The sequence below is a fragment of the Haliotis rubra genome, unplaced genomic scaffold (assembly GCF_003918875.1).
Source record: "Haliotis rubra isolate DU_JTF1 unplaced genomic scaffold, ASM391887v1 Scf760, whole genome shotgun sequence".
In the NCBI taxonomy this organism is placed as follows: domain Eukaryota; kingdom Metazoa; phylum Mollusca; class Gastropoda; order Lepetellida; family Haliotidae; genus Haliotis; species Haliotis rubra.
In genome coordinates, this window is record NW_025767480.1 from 396639 (window position 1) to 423526 (window position 26888).

At 41.0% G+C, this 26888-nt stretch overlaps 1 protein-coding gene across 1 annotated transcript in view; it reads left to right on the top strand.

The window, feature by feature from the left end:
* LOC124260398 overlaps window positions 1-26888 on the top strand; it is a 126212-nt gene that overhangs the window by 30569 nt on the left and 68755 nt on the right. The window contains 29 exon segments of the mRNA XM_046694701.1: window positions 425-491; window positions 1838-2001; window positions 2618-2739; window positions 3016-3154; window positions 6033-6278; window positions 7253-7295; window positions 7607-7761; window positions 9765-10013; window positions 10172-10226; window positions 11017-11180; window positions 11612-11788; window positions 12622-12846; window positions 13297-13339; window positions 13854-13999; window positions 14271-14447; window positions 15198-15416; window positions 15626-15674; window positions 16289-16449; window positions 16824-16985; window positions 17539-17766; window positions 18757-18799; window positions 19479-19642; window positions 20292-20441; window positions 20793-21002; window positions 21283-21325; window positions 21835-21992; window positions 23248-23415; window positions 24410-24619; window positions 26693-26735. Coding sequence (XP_046550657.1) covers window positions 425-491; window positions 1838-2001; window positions 2618-2739; window positions 3016-3154; window positions 6033-6278; window positions 7253-7295; window positions 7607-7761; window positions 9765-10013; window positions 10172-10226; window positions 11017-11180; window positions 11612-11788; window positions 12622-12846; window positions 13297-13339; window positions 13854-13999; window positions 14271-14447; window positions 15198-15416; window positions 15626-15674; window positions 16289-16449; window positions 16824-16985; window positions 17539-17766; window positions 18757-18799; window positions 19479-19642; window positions 20292-20441; window positions 20793-21002; window positions 21283-21325; window positions 21835-21992; window positions 23248-23415; window positions 24410-24619; window positions 26693-26735 — 4180 coding nt within the window.

A 26888-nucleotide genomic window follows, 5' to 3' on the forward strand; every position in this document is an offset into this window, starting at 1 on the left:
TATAATTGAAACATTTTGTTTAAAATGTCGAATTCCTTCCACACCGGTTGTAAATGGTTCCAACAAAAAAATCAGCTCTTTTTGTTTTTCTGAACGCTAAAGTATAAGCCACATTTCATCTGCGTGTTTACTTTGTCATCTGAACTAGTTTGTTTCTCTGGGCACTTAATGATAAATATATTAGACATACACTTTTGATTGCCATCGCCCTCTCATAATACCTCATGTCAGTTTGTTTAGTGTAATGACAGGGAGAGTGGGCTGGGGCTTGTGGCCTGAGTAACGTAAAGGAGTCGGTAATTGGGCGGTTGGGTAATTGAACGGATGGACAATAGGATAATGTTTGCTCATTAGAACAAGGTGATAATTTGAATAAGGTCATTTAAAATGTACTTTTCGAATATATTACGTAACATATTTTCAGGTCTTGATCAGAAAATCCAGACCGGCTTGGTGCTTGAGGTACTCGGTGGGATAGAGTTAATAATACGGTATGTGATAAGTCAGTTCTCCGGCTCTCAGGTATAGGCAAGGGCTACTTCAGTTCAACACACTGGACAGCGGTCAGCTTTGTGTCAACATTCATGTTTGATAAAATTAACAGCTTTTACAAAAGGAATTATATCAAGATCAAACCGCCTTCGAATCTTTGTTTCAATAGTGTTAAAATATTCAGAATACCGAACCTGTTGCCCTCGATTACCACATCACAGATGTGGTAAAACAGTTCTGTTTTAACTTGAACCATGTATACCCGAGTGTTGTCAGATCAACAATTACTGTACCTTTGCGTGTGGTTGTGAAATATATGCTTATGTTCGCGTACACCTGAAATGATTACTCTTTCTTTATTGATTCATCAGCGCAGAGTCAGGGATCATACACTCAGATTATACACTCAAATTATACATTCGGATCATACACTCGGACTGTTACTGGGGCCTCTAAGCAGCGACATCCTATGACCATATTACGAATTTTGTCGTTACCACACGTCTTCAAAAGAAGGGATGATTTCGATTTTGTAATATACCATCGGGTCTAGTTTACGTCAATCGTTCTCAATTTCCTAGTAACGCACAACCGAAAAAACACTTGACACAAAGTTATCAGAAACAGATTTTGCTAACACGTAATCTTTTAATCGAGGCTTCACCTTCAAATGAAATGTTAAGAAATTTCTCAAAGGTATATGATAAACAATAGGACTAATTTAAGTCTCTCGTATCAACATGCTATGCTGTTACCCCTATAATTAGTTATATCAGTACTCATGATTACTCGTTTGTAAGTTGTATGCAAGGGACGGATGTATCCGACATATAAGAACACCCTTACCCTGTCGCGTGGCAACATCGCTGGTTTTGAGTGTTTAATTCGTGTAACATGTTACACGTGATCAGTATTTGTACCCTACATTCAAAGGAAATGTTACGGAAGATATTCAAAACATTTTAATATCTTCAATCGACTATGATACATTCTATGTGAGTTACATACAAAGCTATGGTACCGAATGGTCTGAGGTATGTATTACAACAGACAATGCTATCTATATACACTGCAAAAGGTGGATTATAAAGGGTGGATGTATCGTGAGTACCTGGTGACGGAGCAAGCATACGCTCCGAAACGTCTCGGTATTCACAATAAAGAACCTGACATCCATATATCTTGCTTTTCTTATGCATTTCACTTCTAAATGCCCTTCAAAGATTTGATATTTCACAACATTTGTCCTTTTGTATCAACAATTTGCAGTTTACTTTTCTGTGCGATAATACTTGTCCATACACTGATGTGATTTGTTCAAAGTACATACATCCTTGTTTTCAAGAGTCAAGTTGGAGAAAAGTGAAAAGGCTATGCTTGTTTCTCTTGGAGCTGGATTTTGCTCTGTCAGCAACCTGGATAAATGTCAGGGATTTTTCTACATCTTGGATAAGGCCGTGACTCCCCTCCCTATGTGCAACCCAGATGGCACGATAACCTGGCCTGACAGTGAGTACACTGGACACTATATACACTAGTGTTGGGAATTGGTTAAAATCTCATAATTGATAATTGGTTCATTACAACCGATCAATCATCGAAAATAATTGGTTAGCGTCATTTATGAAATTTGTTAATGCACATAAAAATAAGGAAAAAAACATGTAGTTCTTTTGGGTCTTTTTGGCAAAATTTCACATTTGTAAAGGATGAGTAGTATGTTAGGAACATAAATTTCTTGAAGCCTTTAAGATAAATTCTATCATGACTTGGAACGAGCTTGTAGTGCTTACGAAATGTAACAGCCAAAACCAACCATGTGAAAAATATTGTTAATGAAAACAAGTGTTCCAAAATTGGTTGTGTTCAATTATGAGAAATTATGATCGATTGCTTGGTCATTTAGTCACTACGACCAATCTTCGATTATTTCAATTAATCGGACCACCACTAATATACACATTAACGAGTAGTAGCTCTATTTGAATCTCATGTCATCTTTGAATGTCAGTAGCTACTGTTGCTGAAACACATTCCTGTTCAGAAAATCTGAATACCATGTGTACATTGTATAGCATGTTTTTTTCTTCCAGTGTTGTGTGCAAGAATAGTATTTATTTTCCAGTTGACTACAAGTCGTTGTTGGACTTTGGGAAGCTGAAAGAGAAACTGAAGGACACAGCATTCCGACTGGCAAAGGAGGGAATAGATCGCCTTCTGACACTGTTGCCTTGCATTTCCCCGGATGTGAGTGATTTACAGTGACTGAGTGAGTGAGTGAGTGAGTGAGTGAGTGAGTGATCTGTGACTGTTACATTAGACCATGTCCTGTTGTTTGTTTTCCTTTAGTGTATTTGAGTATAAGAGATTATACCTCTATTAATGCAATATTTAATTTGATATTGTGCTACCGATGTTAATTCATCCATGCCATTAATTCCTCGTACACAGCTCCACTGCAAATCAAGTGGTATTCTCTAACGACCTGCTTCAAAAATACTGAAAGATTATATCATTGTCTAGGCTCCTGGTAAAACGACACCATGCTCCCGTCCAAACGGCATGACTGACCACATGTTGAAGGATGAGTTGAAGAAAGAGGGAAGTAGCACAGAGGGGACCCATGAAGAGCTTGTACAGAGGCTCGGGGCCATTCACAAAAGTGGGTATTGTGTTGTACGTGGGGCGTGGCCTTTTTGTACGTTTACCAGTTCCTGTGTTGAATGTGTAGCAGGTATTGTGTTATATGTGAAGCACTTCCAATGTTGAATGTGTAGTGGGTATCATAAGTTTTTCACTGGTCACGAGGGGGACATGGGTTGATGTACCCCGGATGTTTGTGTATGTTACCTGAGCCCGAAGATATTTGTTTATGTTCCCTGAGCCCGAAGATGTTTGTTTATGTTCCCTCAGCCCGAAGATGTTTGTGTATGCTACCTGAGCCCGAAGATGTTTGTTTATGTTCCGTAAGCCCGAAGATGTTTCTTTATGTTCCCTAAGCCCGAAGATGTTTCTTTATGTTCCCTGAACCAGAGGATGTTTGTTTATGTTCCCTGAACCCGAAGATGTTTGTTTATGTTCCCTGAACCTCAAGATGTTTGTTTATGTTCCCTGAGCCCGAAGATGTTTGTTTATGTTCCCTGAGCCCGAAGATGTTTGTTTATGTTTCACCTGAGCCCGAAGATGTTTGTTTATGTTCCCTGAACCTCAAGATGTTTGTTTATGTTCCCTGAGCCCGAAGATGTTTGTTTATGTTCCCTAACCCGAAGATGTTTGTTTATGTTCCCTAAGCCCGAAGATGTTTGTTTATGTTCCCTGAACCCGAAGATGTTTGTTTATGTTCCCTGAACCTCAAGATGTTTGTTTATGTTCCCTGAGCCCGAAGATGTTTGTTTATGTTCCCTGAGCCCGGAGATGTTTGTTTATGTTTCACCTGAGCCCGAAGATGTTTGTTTATGTTCCCTGAACCTCAAGATGTTTGTTTATGTTCCCTGAGCCCGAAGATGTTTGTTTATGTTCCCTAACCCGAAGATGTTTGTTTATGTTCCCTAAGCCCGAAGATGTTTGTTTATGTTCCCTGAACCCGAAGATGTTTGTTTATGTTCCCTGAGCCCGAAGATGTTTGTTTATGTTCCCTGAGCCCGAAGATGTTTTTTTATGTTCCCTGAGCCCTAAGATGTTTGTTTATGTTTCACCTGAGCCCGAAGATGTTTGTTTATGTTCCCTGAACCTCAAGATGTTTGTTTATGTTCCCTGAGCCCGAAGATGTTTGTTTATGTTCCCTAACCCGAAGATGTTTGTTTATGTTCCCTAAGCCCGAAGATGTTTGTTTATGTTCCCTGAACCCGAAGATGTTTGTTTATGTTCCCTGAGCCCGAAGATGTTTGTTTATGTTCCCTGAGCCCGAAGATGTTTTTTTATGTTCCCTGAGCCCTAAGATGTTTGTTTATGTTCCCTAAGCCCTAAGATGTTTGTTTATGTTCCCTGAGCCCGAAGATGTTTCTTTATGTTCCCTAAGCCCGAAGATGTTTCTTTATGTTCCCTGAACCAGAGGATGTTTGTTTATGTTCCCTGAACCCGAAGATGTTTGTTTATGTTCCCTGAACCTCAAGATGTTTGTTTATGTTCCCTGAGCCCGAAGATGTTTGTTTATGTTCCCTGAGCCCGAAGATGTTTGTTTATGTTTCACCTGAGCCCGAAGATGTTTGTTTATGTTCCCTGAACCTCAAGATGTTTGTTTATGTTCCCTGAGCCCGAAGATGTTTGTTTATGTTCCCTAACCCGAAGATGTTTGTTTATGTTCCCTAAGCCCGAAGATGTTTGTTTATGTTCCCTGAACCCGAAGATGTTTGTTTATGTTCCGTGAGCCCGAAGATGTTTGTTTATGTTCCCTGAGCCCGAAGATGTTTTTTTATGTTCCCTGAGCCCGAAGATGTTTGTTTATGTTCCCTAAGCCCTAAGATGTTTGTTTATGTTCCCTGAGCCCGAAGATGTTTGTTTATGTTCCGTAAGCCCGAAGATGTTTGTTTATGTTCCCTGAGCCCGAAGATGTTTGTTTATGTTCCCTAAGCCCGAAGATGTTTGTTTATGTTCCGTAAGCCCGAAGATGTTTGTTTATGTTCCCTGAGCCCGAAGATGTTTGTTTATGTTCCGTAAGCCCGAATATGCTTGTTCATGTTCCCTTAGCCCAAAGGGCGAGGGTGAACATATAGAAACATCGAGGGTACATTAACCCATGGGCCCCGAGGGACCACTGAACAACGTATTTATCTTACCGAACACCTTAATTGTTTGAAGCACGGGTACAAATCTGTTTGTAGCCATCCCTAGATTTTGCTAACAAGAAAAACAGATTTAGAGTTATCTCCCTTCCATCGATTTGCATTCGCAAAACATCGGTAATTTCCGTACATCATACGTGATTCAATGTTATTCGAGAAAAAGAATTACTACCACGAAGTACCAAATGCGTTGCTATTGACAGCGGGGTACATTGAAATGTTACTCGCTTGTAAGCGGGGTACATTGAAAATAACGGAAGAGCGCTCGGCCAATCAGAAAGCGACAATTAATGTGTGAGGTAAGATAATGTGTTATATGTGAAGAAGTTCCTGCGTTGAATGTGTAGCAGGTATGGTGTTATATGTGGAAGAGAATCTGTGTTGAATGTGTAGCAGGTACAGTGTTATATGTGGAGGAGAACCTTTGTTGAATGTGTAGCAGGTATTGTGTTATATGTGGAGCAGTGTCTGTGTTGAATGTGCAGCAGGTTTTGTGTTATATGTGGAGGGGGTGCTGTATTGAACAAACATACACAATGTTTTTATGTCAGAAGTTGTCACACTACAACTGTGTACAGACATCACATCACCATTACAGATATCTCCACAGAACCGCCATGAGGAATATTTTCAGGATCAGCTTGCTCTCAAGACTAACAATATACATGTATAATATCAATGGTAACATTTACTTAGCAAACTGTCAGAATCTTAGAAGAAAGAAACCCACCACTGATTAACAACCGTTGAACATTTCAGGTTGCAAGTACGACGGGAGGCCTGTCACTCTTCCACCCATCCCGAACGAAAAGATCGACAAGATGATTTACATAAAACTGACGAGCGACTGTATGCGAATAGACTTGTGTGCCGACCTTGCTATCCCACAGCTGGGATTCACCAAGACTGTCTCCATGTTTGTTGACACCAAACCATGCAGTCTGAAACTTATCATTGGCTTCGAGGAATGTACTGTAGTCTTTTCTCTGCTGGGATACGAGTGGGGTAAGATCAGTTTTGGGATATAAATGGGGTTAGATATGGGATCCAAGGTAGATGATCATGTTCACTTCTAAGTATAACCATGCTTGGTGATCATGTTCACTTGTATATAGAACAACCATGCTTGGTGATCATGTTCACTTGTATATAGAACAACCATGCTTCGTGATCATGTTCACTTGTATATAGTACAACCATGCTGGGTGATCATGTTCACTTGTATATAGAACAACCATGCTTGGTGATCATGTTCACTTGTATATAGTACAACCATGCTTGGTGATCATGTTCACTTGTGTATAGTATAACCATGCTGGGTGATCATGTTCACTCGTATATAGTACAAACATGCTTGGTGATCATGTCCACTTGTATATAGTACAACCATGCTTGGGGATCATGTTCACTTGTGTATAGTACAACCATACTGTGTGATCATGTTCACTTGTATGTAGTAAAACCATGCTGGGTGATCATGTTCACTTGTGTATAGTACAACCATACTGTGTGATCATGTTCACTTGTATGTAGTAAAACCATGCTGGGTGATCATGTTCACTTGTATATAGTAAAACCATGCTTGGTGATCATGTTCACTTGTATATAGTATAACCATGCTGGGGGATCATGTTCACTTGTATATAGTATAACCATGCTGGGTGATCATGTTCACTTGTATATAGTACAACCAGGCTGATTGATCATGTTCAACTGTACTGGGCGATAATAATATAAACAAGCTCGGTGATAATGTTGAGGTGTGTATCGTATAAGCAGGCTGGGTGATCATTTTCCCTTGTACATTATAGAAGACACTATGCTATCCGTGTCTTCATTACATTGGACCTTTCATCACACTCTTTCAAGACTTGTATTTAGAAGAAACGACAATATCATGTATATGTTGTTCCATTCATGGCAGAGTACTTGTTATTGTAACTGTCCCTTGGTCTTAAAACAACAATTTTATTTTTCAGGAAAACCGAAGGTCTATAGGCTGAATGATCATGTTGGCGTCAGGTACAGTAACACAACTAAATATTTCGTGAAAAAGCGTTAATGAACTCGATACACTCAACCACGAAGGAACACATCAATTCAGGAGCGGCTTAAACATGTATCTGGGTGTATTGATAATGTAATATGTATAATACAGAACATACCCCTATGTCACTACCTCTACAGAATGAATATCACGACTACGCGTAACACCAACAGCCGGTGTGTCTGTGGGGACAACCCTCAGTATATTCCTTCATGACGTAAGTTCCTGAGACATACCCAACTGCTCTGCAAGGACTGTTGTACTATGTTTCTACCTTCTGCGACAGGTACAAGGTTGGTTTAGACGAATTCCAAGAGAACTTCCGAATGTCAATCGGGTTGCTGATTGATATAGGAGAAGGGGCTCCACTACTGGACGCCATGTTCTTCAACGATGTTGAACTGCCAATACCCAAATGTAATGGCAGGACTCATCTTGCAGGTCAGAATAATCATCTTCCATCTCTCATAGGTACACACAATAGGTATCCTTGAATCAATAGTTTGGGACGTGTGTCATGACATACACACCAGTTTGTGTTGGTATTCGTGGACAAGGCTGTACGGGCAAATGTAGCCCGTATATGACACTTAATCACAGAACAGATGAGATTAAATCCGAGTAGAATTACCGAAACTTTGTTAAAATGAATTGCAGAATGTGTTTAAACATATTTATTTCTTCCACAGGGGCGGTGGGGTAGCCTAATGGTTTAAGTGTCCGCTCGTCACACTGACGACCCGGGTTCCATTCCCCAAATGGGTACAATGTGTGAAGCCCATCTTAGGTGTTCCCCGCCGTGATATATTGCTGAAATATTGCTAAAAGCTGCATCAAACCATATTCACTCACTCACTATTTCTTCCACCTCAGAAAACAGCACGATTATGTCCATAGCCGCCAGCATGGGGGGAAAGTTGAACAAGGAAGCCACCGATTATGTGATAGACATACTTGGATTAAAGGTATGTTTGAAGAAACTTTTCTTCTTTCCACTACACAGAGAGTCCCGATCCTAAATCAGGAGGGAAAATGAACGACAGTGTGTTACTGGGATTCCAGTGCATTTCCAGGGTGTTTGAATCCATGAGTATGTAAGGGAAGTCATTGAAAATCATAGTTATAGAAATTATTGGAATATGACCATACACAGTTTCAGACGCATCCACGTCCACAGATCTCAGCCAATCCTGTTTGCTATTTCCAATTAAATCAGTTGTATAATGGAATACCTCTCCCTATTGGCAACAAAACGATTAACAAAACATGGCTAATAACGGGACCACGGTCACGAAATGTCATCCCAAATACCACATTATCCAACCCCTAATTATTCTCGGAATCTGTACCTCACACTCTGGGTGTTGGTTAGTCATCACTTTTGGACATCTCTTCCAAGAGGAAAGTCCTATTCGTTGTCAGTGAAGGGGCACTGAGCTGCTGATGACCAACTCCACGCTGTGCCAGGATCACCCAAACCCTTTTTGAAGCATTTACTATTTTGAACTGTAAAATAAAATAATATAAGAAATGTAAATTGTTTGCAGGAGGTCTTCACGGAGGGAGAGTGTACTTTACCTTCGTTATCATCTAGAAAACGACGTAAGCATGCCTTATTCTAATTTATTCTTATACGGGCAGTTTGTAACGTCGACATTGTAGGAAGTGCGTCTGTAGATCCAATTCTACGTCGGTGTCAGGAGAGACGAAACGTAACTTGTAAAACTGCACAAATCCACAGGAATGGCTGAAATGTGCTGAGGTCTGAAATGATGGACTACGTTGATGGAGTATAGTCCCAATTACTTAACGTAGACCTGTCCGTGTTCACCCACCCTGCTAACTAAGCTGGAGCTCCTAGGTTCCACGTGGTTAGAAGGCTTCCTTCTTCTGGCTAAAAGACCTTTCATGGCATTCATGATGTTATCATAATTTGCAAAATGCCCTACAGACATGTATTCCTTCAATTATAGAAGAAGGTCGAAAACGGACCCAAAATGGTGTGAAAAGCCACAATCATGCACAATACCAACTATGGAACAGAGTTTAGTTAATTTTCCAGGACAATTGGATTCAATATTTTCAAACAGTTGTTAAGGCAGAATAGTGGCAATATCGGATTTTTTGGGAGAAATCACTATGCAGACTTTGTAGTGGTTAAATTCCTTTGGTTTACCAGCTATTCAATAATTACAGAAATACATCACTTTGTTGCACTGGTAGGAGGTTGGATCATTAATTTAATGACCCAAATGTGTACTGATACCAGTCTGCTGACGACATCCTGCCACATACCACCATCACACCATCAACACAGCACGAGGTACACGTTATAACGTTACAGGTCATCATCCACAATACAGAATGCCAACCTGTCGCCCGTATAATACATTCGATCACGTATTGTTCCTTCCTTGATTCACTCTGACAATTCCTTTTTTCAGAGTGCACTACGGCTAAACCGAAGTACACACCCTCAGTTCCATTACCCAAGGGGTACGAATCCACCCCGTGTCAGCTGACCTGTGGCGGTGTCCACTGCTGCGTTAACTATACATTTGACATGGTCTTGTTCAGGACGCCACCGGTTGTGAAACTGCCGGTGTTCCTTAATTTTGATCCCTGTGAACTCAGCGTTGAAATCGGCTATGGGAAATACAAGCATGCAGAAAAACTGCTAGCTTATAACTGGGGTAAGAAAATTGTGCGAAGGAATTTTGCTCGGAAGCAATACGCTGTGTCTGATAATGTGTAATCCCAAATATCACATATTTTACACAGTTAACGTAGTTTAACCTTGTCACTGCAGGGTTTGCTTGAGTTGTATGCAGCCCTTGTCCTCTTGTTGCAGGTACTGAAGCTGTTCTTGAAGTCGGGAAGGGGAACAGCACACCGGTCTACCTTCAGTACGTACGGGGTTAGAACAGCCACTTCGATGCAACCTGTTGATACAAAAGCAATTGTCCTAAGCTTCTATAAAAATATCTCTCGGTGGACATTTGTACGGTCTGAAAAACAATGGGTTCCAAACACATTTCTTGGATCTTTCCAGAGAAACAAGTTGAACGGGAAATGTTTACTAACCTAATTTAAAATATGATCTATTTATTAAAATAGTATTCCCTCAGTTAGTCAATCTTCTAAAGGCCATTATTCTTGGGGCCAACTGTCATGACGCACGGATTGGTTGGTCAGTGATGGGCGGCACGTTAATCATATTCAATTGCTGGAGTATCTGCTTCAGGGGCGGTGGGATATCCTGGTAGTTAAGGCGTTCACTCCTCACGCTTTGATTCGTCACATTGGCACATCGTGTGAAGCCCATTTCTCGTGTCCTCCGCTGTGATATTGTTGGAATATTGCTGAAAGCGGCGTAAAACTCAACTTACTCATTCACTCACTATATGATATACACATCACGTTGACTCAAGCTCACCATGATATGAATGAAATGTTAAAAGCCGCTCAAAGGGTAACACTCTCCTTTGTGGATTTGTAGGACGATCAACTTTGAATCGTCATGCCCAAATACCTAAACAAGTGTTACCCTGCAAGAGGTCTGTATTTAAAAGCTGCCAACCGACTCTTATTGGGTAGATGTTCTGACGCACTCTGTTTTTTAACTTAGACTTACACACAGGGTGCATGCCGCCACGGATTCATAGAGACGAGCCTAATAATATCAGTAAATTCCAGGTACAAGATATCCAAAGCGGACAAAGACTTCAAAATTGACTTCAACGTTTCAACATGTCTTACTATTGATTTTGACACCTACTGCTACCCTAAAGATGGCCTGATCCTCATGGACCAACAAACAATATCAGGGTGCGATCACAAGGTCACTCTGCAGAAAAACAGTGAGTTTATCTATCTGTCTAATTAACCCGTTAATGTGTATAATTGATGGTAGTTGTGTCTGAAATAGACATATTTAGAAATATGCTGTACACACAGTTCACATTTATGAACGACAAGGTAAATTGTGAATTACAGTTTGACAGTAGTAAAATGTCGGTGTGTTTCAAATATTTCGTTGTACCCAGACAACGAAGCTCCATTCGTGCAGCCGTCTTCAAGAGAACACATTAACATCTCTTCTCTCCAAATACTGAAAATTGGACCTACCTTTATGTTAATGTAATAGCAGGCAATATTCGATACGATGATGATTATAGAATGCATCGTTGTTCATTAAATTGACAGAGTAAGTATCATTTCAAATGTGAACAAAATAGGTCACTTGGTATCAAAAGAAGTAGAGTGCTCAAGAGAAAGTCACACATTTCAGAGTTCACGATGACTGAATGGCTGACCAGTCTTGACCTTGATCCAAATCTTCCAAAGCTGCCTCGGACCACAGCAGATCTTCTCTTGAAGAAGTTTCCAATTAATGACAAGCTCCTGAAGACGCGATGTGACCAAACAAGGCCTCCGTACACTCCGCAGGTTGACGGCTGGAGAAATGGTAAGATTCGCGGTAGCATGACATTACCTAATGAGTGAGTGAGTTTGCTTGACCTCAGCTTGAATCATATCGCGTCAGCTCGTTATGGCAGAAATACCCCTTTAGTGAAACTCACTAGGTCCGTAATCAAGATTCGAACTCACTACTAAGTTGTCTTGCACCTCCGGGACACCGAAGCTCCAGTATGAGTATTATTGATAAACATATTTATGGTAAGTGGTATATACGTCCCCACTCCATGTTGTTTTTAAGTCAATTCTATCCACTCTCAATGACAACAAAGACAGAACATTACGATCAGGTACTGAAAACCACGAAACAAGATTGTCATACTTTTGAAGACTGATTTGTGTTGAAGCTGTTGTCATGTCCATGTACCCATGCAATTTTGGTTAACTGGGAAAAAGCGATTATCATCATTATCACCACGTATATACTTTGCACAGTCACCATGAGGGCAACCTATGGGATAAATGCTTAACTCATCACATTGAAGATTATAATACCTGTATAGCTACAATATGTGATGTGTTCATCGTGATGTTCCTGTAGCAACCCATGAACAACCAACATTCACAGGAACTTACAAGTCACTCGGCAACGTACAACGTACACACTTTGAACCTTCAGCTTCCTCACCAACCTTGTACTTCTCCGTGAAAGTACAACTCATTGCTGAAAATTATACCCATGATTTTACCGCGAGTTGTGAACACATATAGTTCACTCTTCAACATTCAGGTCACCCATGAATGTACAGCTCACTCGTGATTGAACGCCCGGGTCACTCTTGAAAACGCAAGTCACAATGCACTATTTTTACTCTATTCCAGAATGTCCACGAAGTACACGGAAACTAACGAAGCTTCCCGAAGGCGTGCGCTGCCACCTATCCGCCAGCTGTACCAGGATTGAGTGTTGTTTTGAGGTCGCCTACCTGGGCATGTCCTTCTGCACACACCTGAACGTGGACGTGTGTCAACAGAGTATCAATGCGGCCATCGAGAAGACCTCCATCAGTTTCAACCTCCTCAAGGAGAAAGCAAGCCTTACCAAAGGTCGGAGTTATTACTTCTATTGGTAGAAACATAATGTTACTAATATGTATAAACGATTTATTTTGGGAATCGCCTCTATATTACTACATTTGCATCCTGACAATATGATGCAGTCTACCTTAAACATGCATGATCTGACCTCCGCTCCATTGTAAGGCTATATCAGTTACTATTATTGTGTGTGTTTAACATATATTAACCGATACGAGTAAACATATTCACCTCCAATACGTTACCTTTACACAAAACATCATTTTACCCTTATCAGCTGGTGGTTGTCCACTGCCGCCCTTTTGAAATTTCAACAAACAGCCACGTTTCTTCTCGCGCTTCTGTACTTGAAGGTATCAGTGTATTTGGTGGCCTGTTATGATTGCTATTCTGTGTATATTATGTATGTGGGCATCTAATCTGAACTGTGAATGTAATGTTATGTTGAACTGTTTACAGGAGTGTCCAAGTCTCTGGATATAGCCAAGGTTTTTAAAATGAGGTACACAAAATAACTCCAGTTATTACTTTGAGTGAGTGAGTGAGCGGGTTTAGTTTGACGCCGCACTCAGCAATATTCCAGTTATATGGCGGCGGTCTGTAAATAATCGAATCTGAATCAGACAATCCAGTGGTCAACAAAATGAACATCAATCTACGCAGTTGGCATACGATGACATGTGTCAACCAAGTGAGCGAGCCAGACCACCCGATCCCGTTAGTCGCTTCTTACGACGAGCATGGGTTACTGAAGATCAATTCTAACCCGGATCTTCATGGGTCTTATTACTTTGAAGTTCTCTCTATTGTAAGACACTTATCACAGCTGATGTTAAACCTGTGATGCTGACTATGAGAACACTGCTGATAAGATATTTGTAAACGTGAAACATTGCTGATGAATGATTCAGCTTCATGTTTTTATCTATATGTAAAAGTGGATATGGGTTTTGATAATTGTGAAATATGAATGCTCTCAATATATACACGGTGACCATAAATTATTTCCTTTGTAGTTTCAACGTAAAGAAGGACGGGGCGATCATCAAGGCCGACTACGACATCAAAGTCTGTTTTGAAGAGGACAAATGTTTATTTGAGGCGAACATCTTATCAGCCACAGAACTGCCACCTACACAATGCACAGCGATGGATACAAGCAGTAAGTGAAAATGAATTACAGGGATTTTTTATTAAAGTAGATAGTAGAGTAAAGTAGATAGATAAAAGCAGATACCATCACACAGCACATGTTTAAAAAATTACTAGCGTTTGGAACATAAATTTACCTTTTGCGACCACGATGCGTGCTTTATTTGCTCCACTCATATGATCAGCTGTTTTTCGCTACACTAAATGGAACTTGTTTCTGCAGATATTCATGACTAGGTTTTATATGTCTGCGGCTTGCGACAGTGATGTATTATTTACAGAATTCAGCTTGAAGCAGTGGGCCAGTAAGAAGGGCATTGACTTAAGCGGTGGTCTGCAGCCCTCGGAGACCGACCTGTTGCTAGAACAGCTCGGTATCAAGGACAAGATGCTGGACCCGCCGTGTGATAGGAACGGACTCAAGTTCAAGCCTGCTGGAACAAACCAGTGGAAGAATGGTAAGAGGACCTTGATGATATGAACGTGTAAAACTGTGTGTGATTTTGAATAAATAGATAATTGTGCCTCTGTTTTAATGGCACCTAGCAGACAGCAGCTACGGAATGTTACTACATGTTCCATCTGGATTTGTCAAAGTGTTACTGTGTCACTATTTGCTGCAGTATCCAACGTTGCTGATTATGACAGCGGACGAGTAAATGGTGTATTTGCTTGATACAATATATACTTAGAAGATTTCCCAAATACTGTCGCCCTTAAAGAGATTTGTTCTCAGTTTTACAGATATGAATTCCTCACTATGATTATGAAATACCTGTCTGAGATGGAATAGTGCACTTGATAATCTGTTTGGGGGCATGTCAGTGAAACACATACAGGCATGTCCAGTTCACGAAAGACATGACATACTGAGATAGTCATACACAACCTTTGGAGGTCACGCACGTGCTTGCACATAAGTTCATAAAGTGTAGCCGCTGTATGATGAGCTATCCACCCAGGATAAACCTTTTTTTTTGAAAGAAAGTAGCCGTGTGATTGCCATGACTTCGGGGACAACACCATATATATTGGCTCAACGGGTGTCAAGAAAGTTTGATGTGCATTCATTTGTTAGCAACCTATCGCACTTTCAGATGGATTAGATCACACACATATTTCACCGAAAATAATTCTTCGTAGGATGTGAAATCAAAATGATGAGTTCAATGAAGGTATACTAAGTGGATTGAGCATTTTTGTTCCAGACTGCGCTAAGCCCAAATACAGCAGTAGCCTGTCGAAGCTGGACCTGCCCGTCAACTGTCATCTGAACACTGACTGTCTGGCTGTAGAGTGTTGTCTGGAGAGCAAGACACTGGGGAGAACGATCCAGGTCTCCTTCAACATCGATATGTGTGACCACTACATCGAAGGCAGCATCGAACAGTTTATGTTCAAGGTCAATATGCCGGATTATAGATGGGGTGAGTCGTCAATTGAAGGAGCGGTCCCTCTAAGTCTGTAACGTGATGATATATGTAAATATCCCTGTGCACTCCTGTTCTTTGTCTTTGTTACCCGATACAGAATGCTGTCCTGTCCAAGTCCTGGCCAGAACAAATTCGGGAAAGACAGCATCAGGTTGTATTGTGTCATATACCAAGATGGTAACTGATTGTTGTTTTGGTTGCAGGCGAGAGAAAGGAAATGACTTTCAATGGTGTCCACATCGCTAAGATGAAGTAGGTTGTGTTATGTCAACTTGTGTCAAGTAGTCGGATCGTATGCGCATATTCCAGTACCATTAATGGTTGTTGTTAAAACGCCACTCACCCATTATAGGTACCGCCATCCCGGAAGGTTGTCATTAGTATCAGAACACACAGATATACTTACCACTGCACGGAAAAGTGATATTTTAAACGAAACACACCTTTGATATATTTATATTTGATTGACGGTACTGATACATCCGCCGTAATTTACCACGACTCAAATCAAGGTTACAAACTAAACTCAGTCATATATTCTGGTAGCTGGAGTAACATCGTATTAATGTAACCTGAAATTCTAAACAAAGATATCTAGAACAGGTTAATGACAGGAGTTGGTCGTAAGGGCAATTTGAGCATCCGGCTGTCATGTTTTGTGATATGTTTGACTATTTGTCATCATTGTACCTTAACGACCAGAGGCTTTGCTTTGTCAATCACTGTCTTAGCTTATTACCGCTGGTACCGTCATAGAGCTGGAGTACGGCTGAATGTAGTTTCAAAGAAGAAACCAGTTAAAAACATTTGCACTTACGTCACCAGTAACAACGTAGCTCTTGACATTATGTCGTCACTGTCACCAGGTTCCGGATCGAGCGGCTGCAGTCCCAGGACGTCTTTGCTGTAGACCTCACTGCCAGCATGTGCTTTGAACAGGACAGCTGTGAGGTGGACGTGCAGATCCTTGACAAGGCCTTCCTGCCCATACCATCATGTCCCTCAAGGCAGGGATACCACGACAGGGGTTCGTTTCAAATCAATTCTGTTGGTGGCCTACTGGGAAGACGGTAGTCATATGAGTTTGGTCAGCAAGTGCTAATACAATATTTTAGAAGTAGAATTGCTGACATATGTAGATCTGCCGCGCATGTGTTAATATAGATAAAATATAAAATACGCCATGACCCTGTTTGTTCTGCTGGAATACTTTCTGTCCTGCATATAATCCGTCGTTTTATTACTCACACAGATCTGCTATGTCAGTCATTTGCCATGGGCAGAAAATAGTTTAACCGTCACGTATAATGTTAAAGCCTGTTTGATTAGTATCCGCTTAGTGGGCATGTTGCTGAAATGACATCAGCATAAAGCATTGTACAGTTATATCGAACCTTCCAGAGTTCTCAGTGAAACAGTGGGTAGCTGACAGAGGAGGTGCGATGAACGCTCAACTATCAGCAGATATCCTGAACGAACTGGACATCACCCGCTTCCTGCAGACTGGCCAATGTCAGAGCTATAGCCAACCCTTCAAGGGCGCCAAGGACAGCTGGAAGAAAGGTTGGACCTAACACGCATGTTCACAGAATTAACGTACCCGCTGAGATACGGGCCAGTGTCTTCAGCTACACATGCTTGTCGTAAGAGGCGGCTAACGGGATCGGGAAGTCAAGCTCGCTGACTTGGTTGGCACATGTCACTGATCTATGCTCATACTGCCAGACTCGATTATTTAAAAAGCCACGGCAATATTTTTGGAATAGTTGGGAGTGCGACGTTAAACAACAAACTAATAAGAGTATATTTGCTGTAATTTGAGTAGTCATACATTAGAAGCAGTCATTTCGAACCTATATATCTTAATGTTATTTTCAATGATGATTAATTAATTCGAATGTTTCGAATATGTATGTAATTGCAGCTGTCGCAGAAATAACCCCAGCAACAGATTGTCATTTTACATATTTATAGGCTGAAGTAATACAAGTCATAACCACTACTGCAAACAAAGTGCCAAATTGAAATATATACGTCGGTGATATCTGAATGTATTGTTATGCTATAATCATTAAAAGTAACCATTAAAAGTGACCACTTTATTCATATTTACCAGACTGTCCGAGATCGGTTCCTCTTAGGCCCCTGCCACAAGCTGCCACCTGTCACCTGTCAGATACCTGCACTGGCGTCTCGTGCTGCCTCGAAGCGTCAGAGGTGAAGAGAAACTTCAAAACATTCCTCACAATTGACGCTTGCAGCAACAGCATGACCGTTGGGATTGAGAAGATGATGTTCAGTTATTCATTGTTTGACTATAACTGGGGTAAGTCTACCGGATATGGTAAATGGTAAACCGTTGGTTGGTCTGACATTGACCTTCCTTAGGTGAGTGAGTGAGTTTAGTTTTACGCCGCTTCTAGCAATATTCCAGCAATATCGAACCCTGGTCTTCGGCGTAAAGAGCGAACGCTTTAACCACTATACCACCCCACCGCTTCGACCTTCCTCGGGAGAGTACGTTGTTATGTTGATATAACGACACATAGCCTCATAGTTCATGACTGTTGTTGTATATTCTGTATGGAAGTGTCTTTCGTTTGTATTACTACCTGCCGACTATAGGATATGTATTGGTACTTTAGAAGAAGAGCTTTATTCAGTATTTATGGCCACATGACCAAAAGTACAATAAGCAAAATATAGCACATGGTCAGGCGAACAATTTACAATTTATACAGGTAAATATAGTTTAAGATAAATTGCAATAATTTTTAGGAGTTTGACATTCTTTGTTGCAAGCAACTGAGTAAACATTGATCTGGTTGGAGATATAATATAACAGCCTCGCTAAGGAGTTTAAGTTCAAACAGACATGTGTCCATTATACTCAACACTCAACGTCTGTCCCCACAGGTGGACAAAATATATGGAACCAAGAACCACGGGGTGTGACAAGAAGACCCTTTACACGATGTTTTACAATTTCTTGTACCTTTTACAACTATGTGTACCTTTGTACCTTCCTCATTCTCTTGTACTTGTTTCAGCCTTATGTACCTGGTTGTACCCATTTGTATTTCTAGTACTTACTTGTACATGCATGTACATACCTGTGCCCTTTGCACCTCTATTGTACCAACTTGTACCTATTGAATCCTGTGTTCCAATGTGAAACTGACATTTATCTGTACCTACTTGTAAATGCATGTACATACCTGTGCCCTTGGCACCTCTATTGTACCAACTTGTACCTATCGGACCATGTGTACTAATGTGAAACTGACATATACCTGTAGGCCTCGCACACATAATCATATGTTGCCTGTTTCAGGTAAAGCGGAAGTAATTGACTTACACGGTCTGATCAAAGTGGAGTAAGTACGAATACACACTTGATATTACAGAGAAAATAGTTTATGCATGCTATTACACAGACGGTCCTTGTAACGACAGTATATTATCAATAGCAGGGAGTTTATACGTGAGGAGTGGGTTTAGTTTTACGCCGCATTTCGCAATATTCCAGCAATATCACGGCGGGGGACACCAGAAATGGGCTTCACACATTGTACCCATGTGGGAATCGAACCCGGGTCTCTTGAGTAACGAACGAACGTTTCAACCATTAGTCTACCCCACGGCCACTGTACGTGAGGAACCTTCTGGTATCTCAAAATAAATATATTTACTGACGAAATTGTTATGTTATGAAATGGAACGAAGTACTAATACAATGGGAAAACCTTTCCCCCAATCACCAGGAAGTAAAACTCAATTTGCCCAGTACAGTTTGGAGTAAGACGTAGGGATTTGTTTGACACTGTTCTGAACAGTATTTCATTTGTACAACTGTACACAACATAATGTTCGAGAAAAGCCCTAGTGATAAACGGTCTCGGATGTGAAACACACGAGAATGGGTAATGCTTGTCAACATTAAAATCAAATCATCAAGGCTCAAAACAGACGTTAGGCTCCTCGATCATATGTTTCTGGGGGACCAGCCTCTGTTCAGACATGTTACTAAGTGAGGTCCTATTGTTCGTCCTCCAGGTTCAGCGTCAAAAAGCATCGGGATCAGAAGGCGTTTATTGCTGACCTGAAGCTGAAGGTGTGCCCCGCTGCCAGACAGTCATGTCCCACCACGATAACCGTCCTGGAGAACACCCTGCTTACGTCACAGCCCTGCAAGTTCGAACTGCCCTCACTAGAACCGGGTGAGTGAAGACAACATCCCAGCCTCACACGATAGCGTTGTTTGATGGTTATGTAACCTCGCCGGACACGGCAAAGACGGGGTATCGATCCTCCACATCGGTTCTTTATCACAATGCCTGGTATGTCTCCTTATGTCATAATGATGGAATTACCAGCGTAAAGTCTGCCCACAACTTCCATGGGGGGTTCAGGTACTCATATTAGGTTCATTGAAAGCGCGTGCAACATAAAGTTGAAACATCCTGGCCTGTCAGAGTTAAGGGGCCAAACAGTTCAGGTTGAACAGGTTGAGAGCCACGTTTTCTTCAAATAGGTCTTTCGTTGTCGTATTTGACTAGGTATGTGAGTTTGGTTTAACACCGTTTAGAACTGTACTTCAGTTATGTCACGGTGTGTTACCTAGAAGTTATGGGAAGACTCTAAGAGATACATGTGCAATCCAAATTGGAAGTGTTGCGATAAATGCGAGTTTTCTTGAGAACATTTTGATACATTTATGAAGACATCATGACTTGATAATCAAGTCCTTTTGGACATCATGGGCAAATACACAAAATACACTTGTCTCCGAATATGGGTGACAATTTCGGTAAGTTAGTCTTTGGAAACCAAGTTAAAGGAATAATTTTCTTTTTCGTTCTGGTTCAGGATTCCAGATCTCGGACTATGTGTCGTCCATGACGGCAACTCTGGACACCAATGCCCAGAAACGTCTGCTGGCCGGACTGGGGGTAGCCCATCACATGAAAACAGAGGCGTGTAGCTTCCTCGGACGGGGCAGTAACGGCTGGAGCTCGTGTAAGGTCACCCTCAAATAGTGTTATAGAATGGTCAGTGTTTGCTGGATTGGTGATGAAACATTTTCAGAAAAGTCTACGAAATCTTGCAAAATGTGCTTCAACCCGACGACTTTCAGGTCAGGCGAAGTGTACAAATACATGTTAATGATATCCAAACCCGTCCTGTAGATTAGTGCTATTGTACACTGTCGTAATACATTGCAACACAGGTGAATGATATCAGAAGAACGGAAGCCTGGATTTCTGTTCTCAACACGCTGGTGATTGTAAAGATGTCAGTACAATGCCCACTCTCTTAAAGCAATCTATACCTCAGCAGCGATTATAAGACTTGTGTCCTGTCATTCAGCATGTGAGAAGAGCGTGACCTTGGACAACCTGCCCGAGTCTGCGTCGTGTGAGATGTCAGCATCGTGCATGAATGTGGACTGTTGCCTCGACGTTCCCCTCCTCACCAGGAACATCAACTACAAGCTGGACCTCGACGTCTGTAAATCAACACTCAACCTCGCCATTGAAAATGTCAAGTACCAGAAAGTATTGTTCAAATACCACTGGGGTGAGTCTAGATACGTAAAGGTAGACCTATAACAGGTAGTTTGGTTACTTGCAATCAGAATAAAACAAAAATGATTGTTTACCCTCAGGAATGTCTAACCGTCTGATGTCTACATTACAACACCAATACCTTGTACTTAGTCAACAGCCATTTATCATACATAAAATGATTATCATTCAACATGGTGTCCTACCTCCTGGTAGCTTCTGCTAACCAGACAGTACACGGTAGAATCTCGATTTAGATGTGTGGTTTTAAGTGATTTTATTATTCTCTGCAGGATCTCCTGACAGAATGCACCTGAAGGGAGTGTTCAGAGCAGAGTAAGTAGGTTGCAGCAAACACTGTGTTTACCTTTATCACGTACGCCTATGATGAATGTGTGTGGACTATGGGGTTTCGAGTTGCTGTCTGTATTGGGAGATCGAGTTCCAAATCCACAGATTTATTGTTCCTGCTTCGTCAGCCCCCAATTTGTGTATATAACCAGTATTACTTGACCTGATACTTAGTAACATCTGCAAAACAAACTCTTCAAGCACAACTATCTCTTCCGATGACACATTTAACTACCTCTTTGGGGAATAAACAGTTTGCATACACGTATGTGTGATGTGAGTGTATAAACAGTATCACTTGACCTGATTTTAAGTATCTGCAAAACACCATCAGTCGAAACTATATCGGCCGATGATACATTCAACCATCATTTTGCGGAAATACAGGAAATGTGATGTGAGAGCACATTGGCCAACACCTACTGCCAACAGAACGTTCACGTCTCTGAGTAGCAAGTTGACATACTTCAAACATTTCTGTGTGTTCTTTTCAGTTTCATCATCGACTATTTCAAGACCCAGAAGGAAATCGCTCTGACACTAAACATCAGCGCCTGTATCGACCTTGAGAAACCATGTCAGATTGTTGTTCCCGTTGCCAGACATACGAAGCTGCCAGTGCCCGACTGTAACACGGGAGGTCCTCATCAAGGTAGGATCAACAAGCTGACCAGTCACTGGCCAGCTTCACGATGTCATCATGTGTGTAGTCAGGTGTAAAGAGATTCGGTCCGCCCGGTTTTGAATTATTTGCCTTAGTCGTAACAGGATCCGATTGTGTGATTTCGAAAATCCGATTTGATTCTGACTATCATCCTTGCTCTGGAACTTAAACGAGTTAACGAACAAACTTCAAGCATTCGGCTCGAAAGGGATTTTCGTTACTGACATCAGTGCGATACAACGCAATATACACTTTCTCATACGGACGCCTACGTTGACATTAATGGTAGCGTATTCTCACATTATTGGTTTGTTTGTAGATTAACGCCACTCGCAGTAACATTCCAGATACATGACTACGGCATGTAAATATGTGCCACAGAAGCAAACATATAGAACTGATTCCATCTGCACTAGCAAAGTAGTAACTGAGCCTTACTTCTCGATCGATGTAGTTTGCATTACGACCAGCATACAATCAAGGTATTGGGGCTGTATTCTAACTCAGAATGAGGTGTCTGAGTGAGCTCAGTTACTGATTTCTACCCGGGATCTTCAGGGGACTCTTGCTGAGAATAACCATGTGGTCAAGTACAGGTGCATTCTCTTCCGACAGAGGTTACTTGTAATATCTTCCTACGAACCTCTGTTCTGATACGGCCCTTTCATGGCGCTAGTGTTCAGGATTTCTGATTGGTTGCAATCAGATTTAGTTGTGCAATCAGCGCCGTTGTTTTAAAAGTGATCATTCGCAAGGCCTCGGTAATTTCCGTATGCTTCGGGAAAACTAGAACCTATTCCCATGCGCGATGCGCAAACGTTTCTTCTAGACAGAACTCAGTCATGTAATGGCGGATCAATGGCATCTCCATCGCCCTCGTTGACAACGGACAAGCTAGCCATTAAATGTCTTGTGTGTCACATCATCACAATTCCCTGCTGATGAGGGACATTTGTGGCCCCACATTTGTTTGTATTAGTCAAGCTGGATCTAAGTCGACGTAACACGTGTTCTGATTGGATAAAAAGAAGGGAGATAATTCGTGTTGCGACTTTTTGCCGCTAGGGGATTTTACGAGAACCGGGAAATATGGCCGTATTATAACAGAGGTTCATAGGAAGATATGACAAGTAACCTCTGTGGGAAGAGAATGGTACAGGTGGGGAGGCAGGGGTATATTGTAGGGGTCTATCATTACCTTGAATTTCTGCCTCATCGCGCAAGATATATATGCTTGTTTCAGATTTCTCTCTGGCAAAGTGGAAGAGGGAAAACAATATAGGGTCAAGCATGACGCCGGTCCAGCGGTCCAGACTCGAGACAGCAATGGAAATCTCTCAGTACGTGTTGGATCCTATGTGTAACAGGACAAAGGGCAAGTTCAAGCCGCAGTCTCAGGGTTGGAACAACGGTATGTCGATTCCATACGACGCAACTTCTTATCTGTGACAGTTCTTTGGCCTGCCAGAAACAATAATAGGTTATTTTTTGTGGAATCCACGATGGCTGAGTGGGTAAGATGGCAGACCAAAGATGGGACTCAACCAAACAAAAGTACTAGAATCGGCAGGGTATGAAACTCCTAAAAATTTCAGCCAGCCATTGACCAAAACGTACCTGTCCACAAAAATTACTAATCTAAATTCTAACCCGACCGTCGAGCAGGTGGATTTGAAATCTGACAGTCCGTGTTGAAAATAACCCGTCCCGGGCGGTCGGGCAGGCAGGTATTTTGAACGCCGGTATCGGTACTTTACTGAGAAAGAGTAATCCGAAATATATAATAACAACATATGTTGTATTTGACCACTTTCTAACCAGCTTGTGTATTCATACTCATAGGGGGGGCGGTGGGGTAGCCTAGTGGTTAAAGCGTTGGCTCGTCACGCCAAAGACCCGGGTTCGATTCCCCACATGGGTACAATGTGTTAAGCCCATTTCTGGTGTCCCCCGCCGTGATATTGCTGGAATATTGCTAAAAGCGGCGTAAAACCAAACTCACTCACTCACTCATACTCATAGGATCGACTCCTGATTGTACATTTAGTTCGTATGAAGGTTGGGCACAATGTGTTTTACTGTTATTGTCAGAGTATTCAGATACTTACCACAATAAAACAGTAAAATCAGAACACTTAACATTCCGCTCATTATACGTGGTTACGTCCTTATGATTCCACATGCATTATTATATGAATATCCATCACTCCATCCAAGACAACCTTCGCGCGTAGTCTGGTTCAGTGGGTAATCAGAACCTAACCTTCGAAGGAAACCGCAGGTCGGCGTCCTGAGACTAGTGGAAAATCGAAAGGTCGGCGTCCTGAGACGACACCGTTCAGTGCTCTATCGAGCATTCTGTTTTCATCTTAAATGCATCAAATATTTCATGGGTTTTCTTTCAGCCTGTGCGAGAGATATTGCCCTGAAAAACCTCCCTGATGGTGTTTCTTGTCACATTCCTGAGCACTGCACAGCTGTTGAATGTTGCGTCACTTCCGCTAAACTGGAACGAACATTCAGTGTGAAGGTGAACGTAGATCACAACAACCAGGTGCTCGATGTGGGAATAGAAAAGCTCGTCCACCGGCGGAGTCTGCACACGTACAAGTGGGGTAGGTTAATCTTTGCACTCCCATGTCGAACTGTATTGGCGAATAACATTTGATTGTACAGAAACGTTAGCGCACGCATATGCCTATGCATAATATTGTATGGCCTATGAACGCTTAGATTGAACACTGGTTCTGTATACACACAGTCCTAGATGCTATTACGAGATGTAGGCATATTAACTGATTCTGAACATTATTCACTTAATTGTGCACATTTTGGGGTCAATCGTTTTCTATAAACACATGGAGGACTTGGCCGATATTTAAGCTAATGTCTGCAACGAACGTCAGTGAACTGTAGAGATTATTGTAAAGATGTTTGAAGAGGTGGCGTCTGTTTCCTAATAAGTGGACAAAACACAAACAATAAAATACATCTAATTCCATAGATATTGGTTATATATGTAACGTAAATTTGAACCAAATAATCTTGTTTTCCCAAATATTTTGCCAAGAATATTTGGTTTTGAATAAGTTCTTGCTATGATAGTGTCCCATCAATGGTCGTATTTAAGAACATGTTTAGGTAGCCTTACATATATGGATGCGCATATGGAATACAAACTACATGCTTTGGGAGATTCCATGATATGGCTTTCCCCGGCGTCTCTGGTCAATGTTAAAATATACACATATTTGGGCGTAGTTTTCCTAAAAGCAGAAGATTTACATTAACAAAAGAACCAGCTGTTGAAAAAGCCACAAAAGCAATGTATTTTATTCTTAGCAAAGGTCGGAAACTGCATCTAACATACAAATTACAATTACGTCTATTTGATTCCATGGTGTTGCCGATTCTTCTATATGGTTGTGAGGTTTCGGGATTTGAAAATACATGTACATCATTATTGGAAAAAGTACATTTAAACTCTCTTAAACAATTAGCACTGTTAAGAAAAAGCACCTCAAACTTTATGTTGTATGGGGAGTTTGGTAGATACCCACTTGCAATTGATGTGAAATTGAGAATTATTTGGTTTTGGGGTCGACTTTTAACAGGTGAATCTTCCAAATTATCCTTACTTATCTCTACAATACTTTTTAACGACACGCAGTTTGGACTGACTGACTGACTGAGTTTGGTTTGTACCCATGTGGGGACTCAAACCCGGGTCTTTGGCGTGACGAGCCAACGCTTTAACCACTAGGCTACCCCACCGCCCCACACGCAGTTTGGAAATGATTATGTAAACTTTGTCATGGTAACGACATTTGCGATGAATTTCCTTATTTATTTATTTGTTCTCACTTTATAAATGTAAGAATTAAATATTTAAAGCCATATCTTTATACAAGACCAAATTTTCATAAAATGTATACATTATTCAATAGCAATAAGATATTCTTAGAAAACTCGTTTTATTCTGTAGTATTATTATAAATGTTTTTAAGAATCGTCGGTAAGAATACTCCATCTAAATATTCCTACATGTAGATATATGAATTATATATTCACTTTATTCGTTATGAAATCTATTTGCATATATGTATATGTGTGTATGTGTGTGTGTATGTACGTATGTGTATATATGTGTATGTGTGTGTGTGTATATATGTATATATATATATACACACATATGTATGTATATAAATATACATACACACACATACACATATATACACATACGTACATACACACATAATTTGGAAGAGAGAGAGATATATATACGTATTTGTAACGCTGATATAACCTCATATGCCGCTGTCTGCGGCCTGAGTTGAAATAAAGTTCTGTGGTCCGACATGTCGTAATTGGACCCGGCTGCCAACTCGTCTCTTTGCTGATTATATTTTACCGTGCCCCGAGGTCATGGATCGATGCGCATGGTTTCCTTAACTGACTGGAATGTTGGCTGGCCAAAGTGTGATCGTTGACTGCGGCATAAAACAACAGTCTTCATTCGTATTTACATACATACTTACATGATATATCTAGCTGCAACTTCAAATCGTTACGGGAATGAGGTGTATTATATTGTTTGTGTTTTGTCCAGTTACTGGGACATACCAGCATTTACGCTACCCGTGTTTCCAAAACCTTTCAATTTTACATGTTGTTACTTTTATATTTAGGAACGGAAGAAAACTTCAACTTAAACGGAGTTGCCAAAATGAAGTAAGTCATTCTTTTTTAATCCTTTGTATGATTATCATCAGATGGTTTAGAACTCTCGCCTTGCACTGAAGTACTGATAGTTTTTTGCTCATGGTGCCTGATCTGGAGGTTAACTGTTGAATGTGGATTTGAACATGATATCACTGTCATATG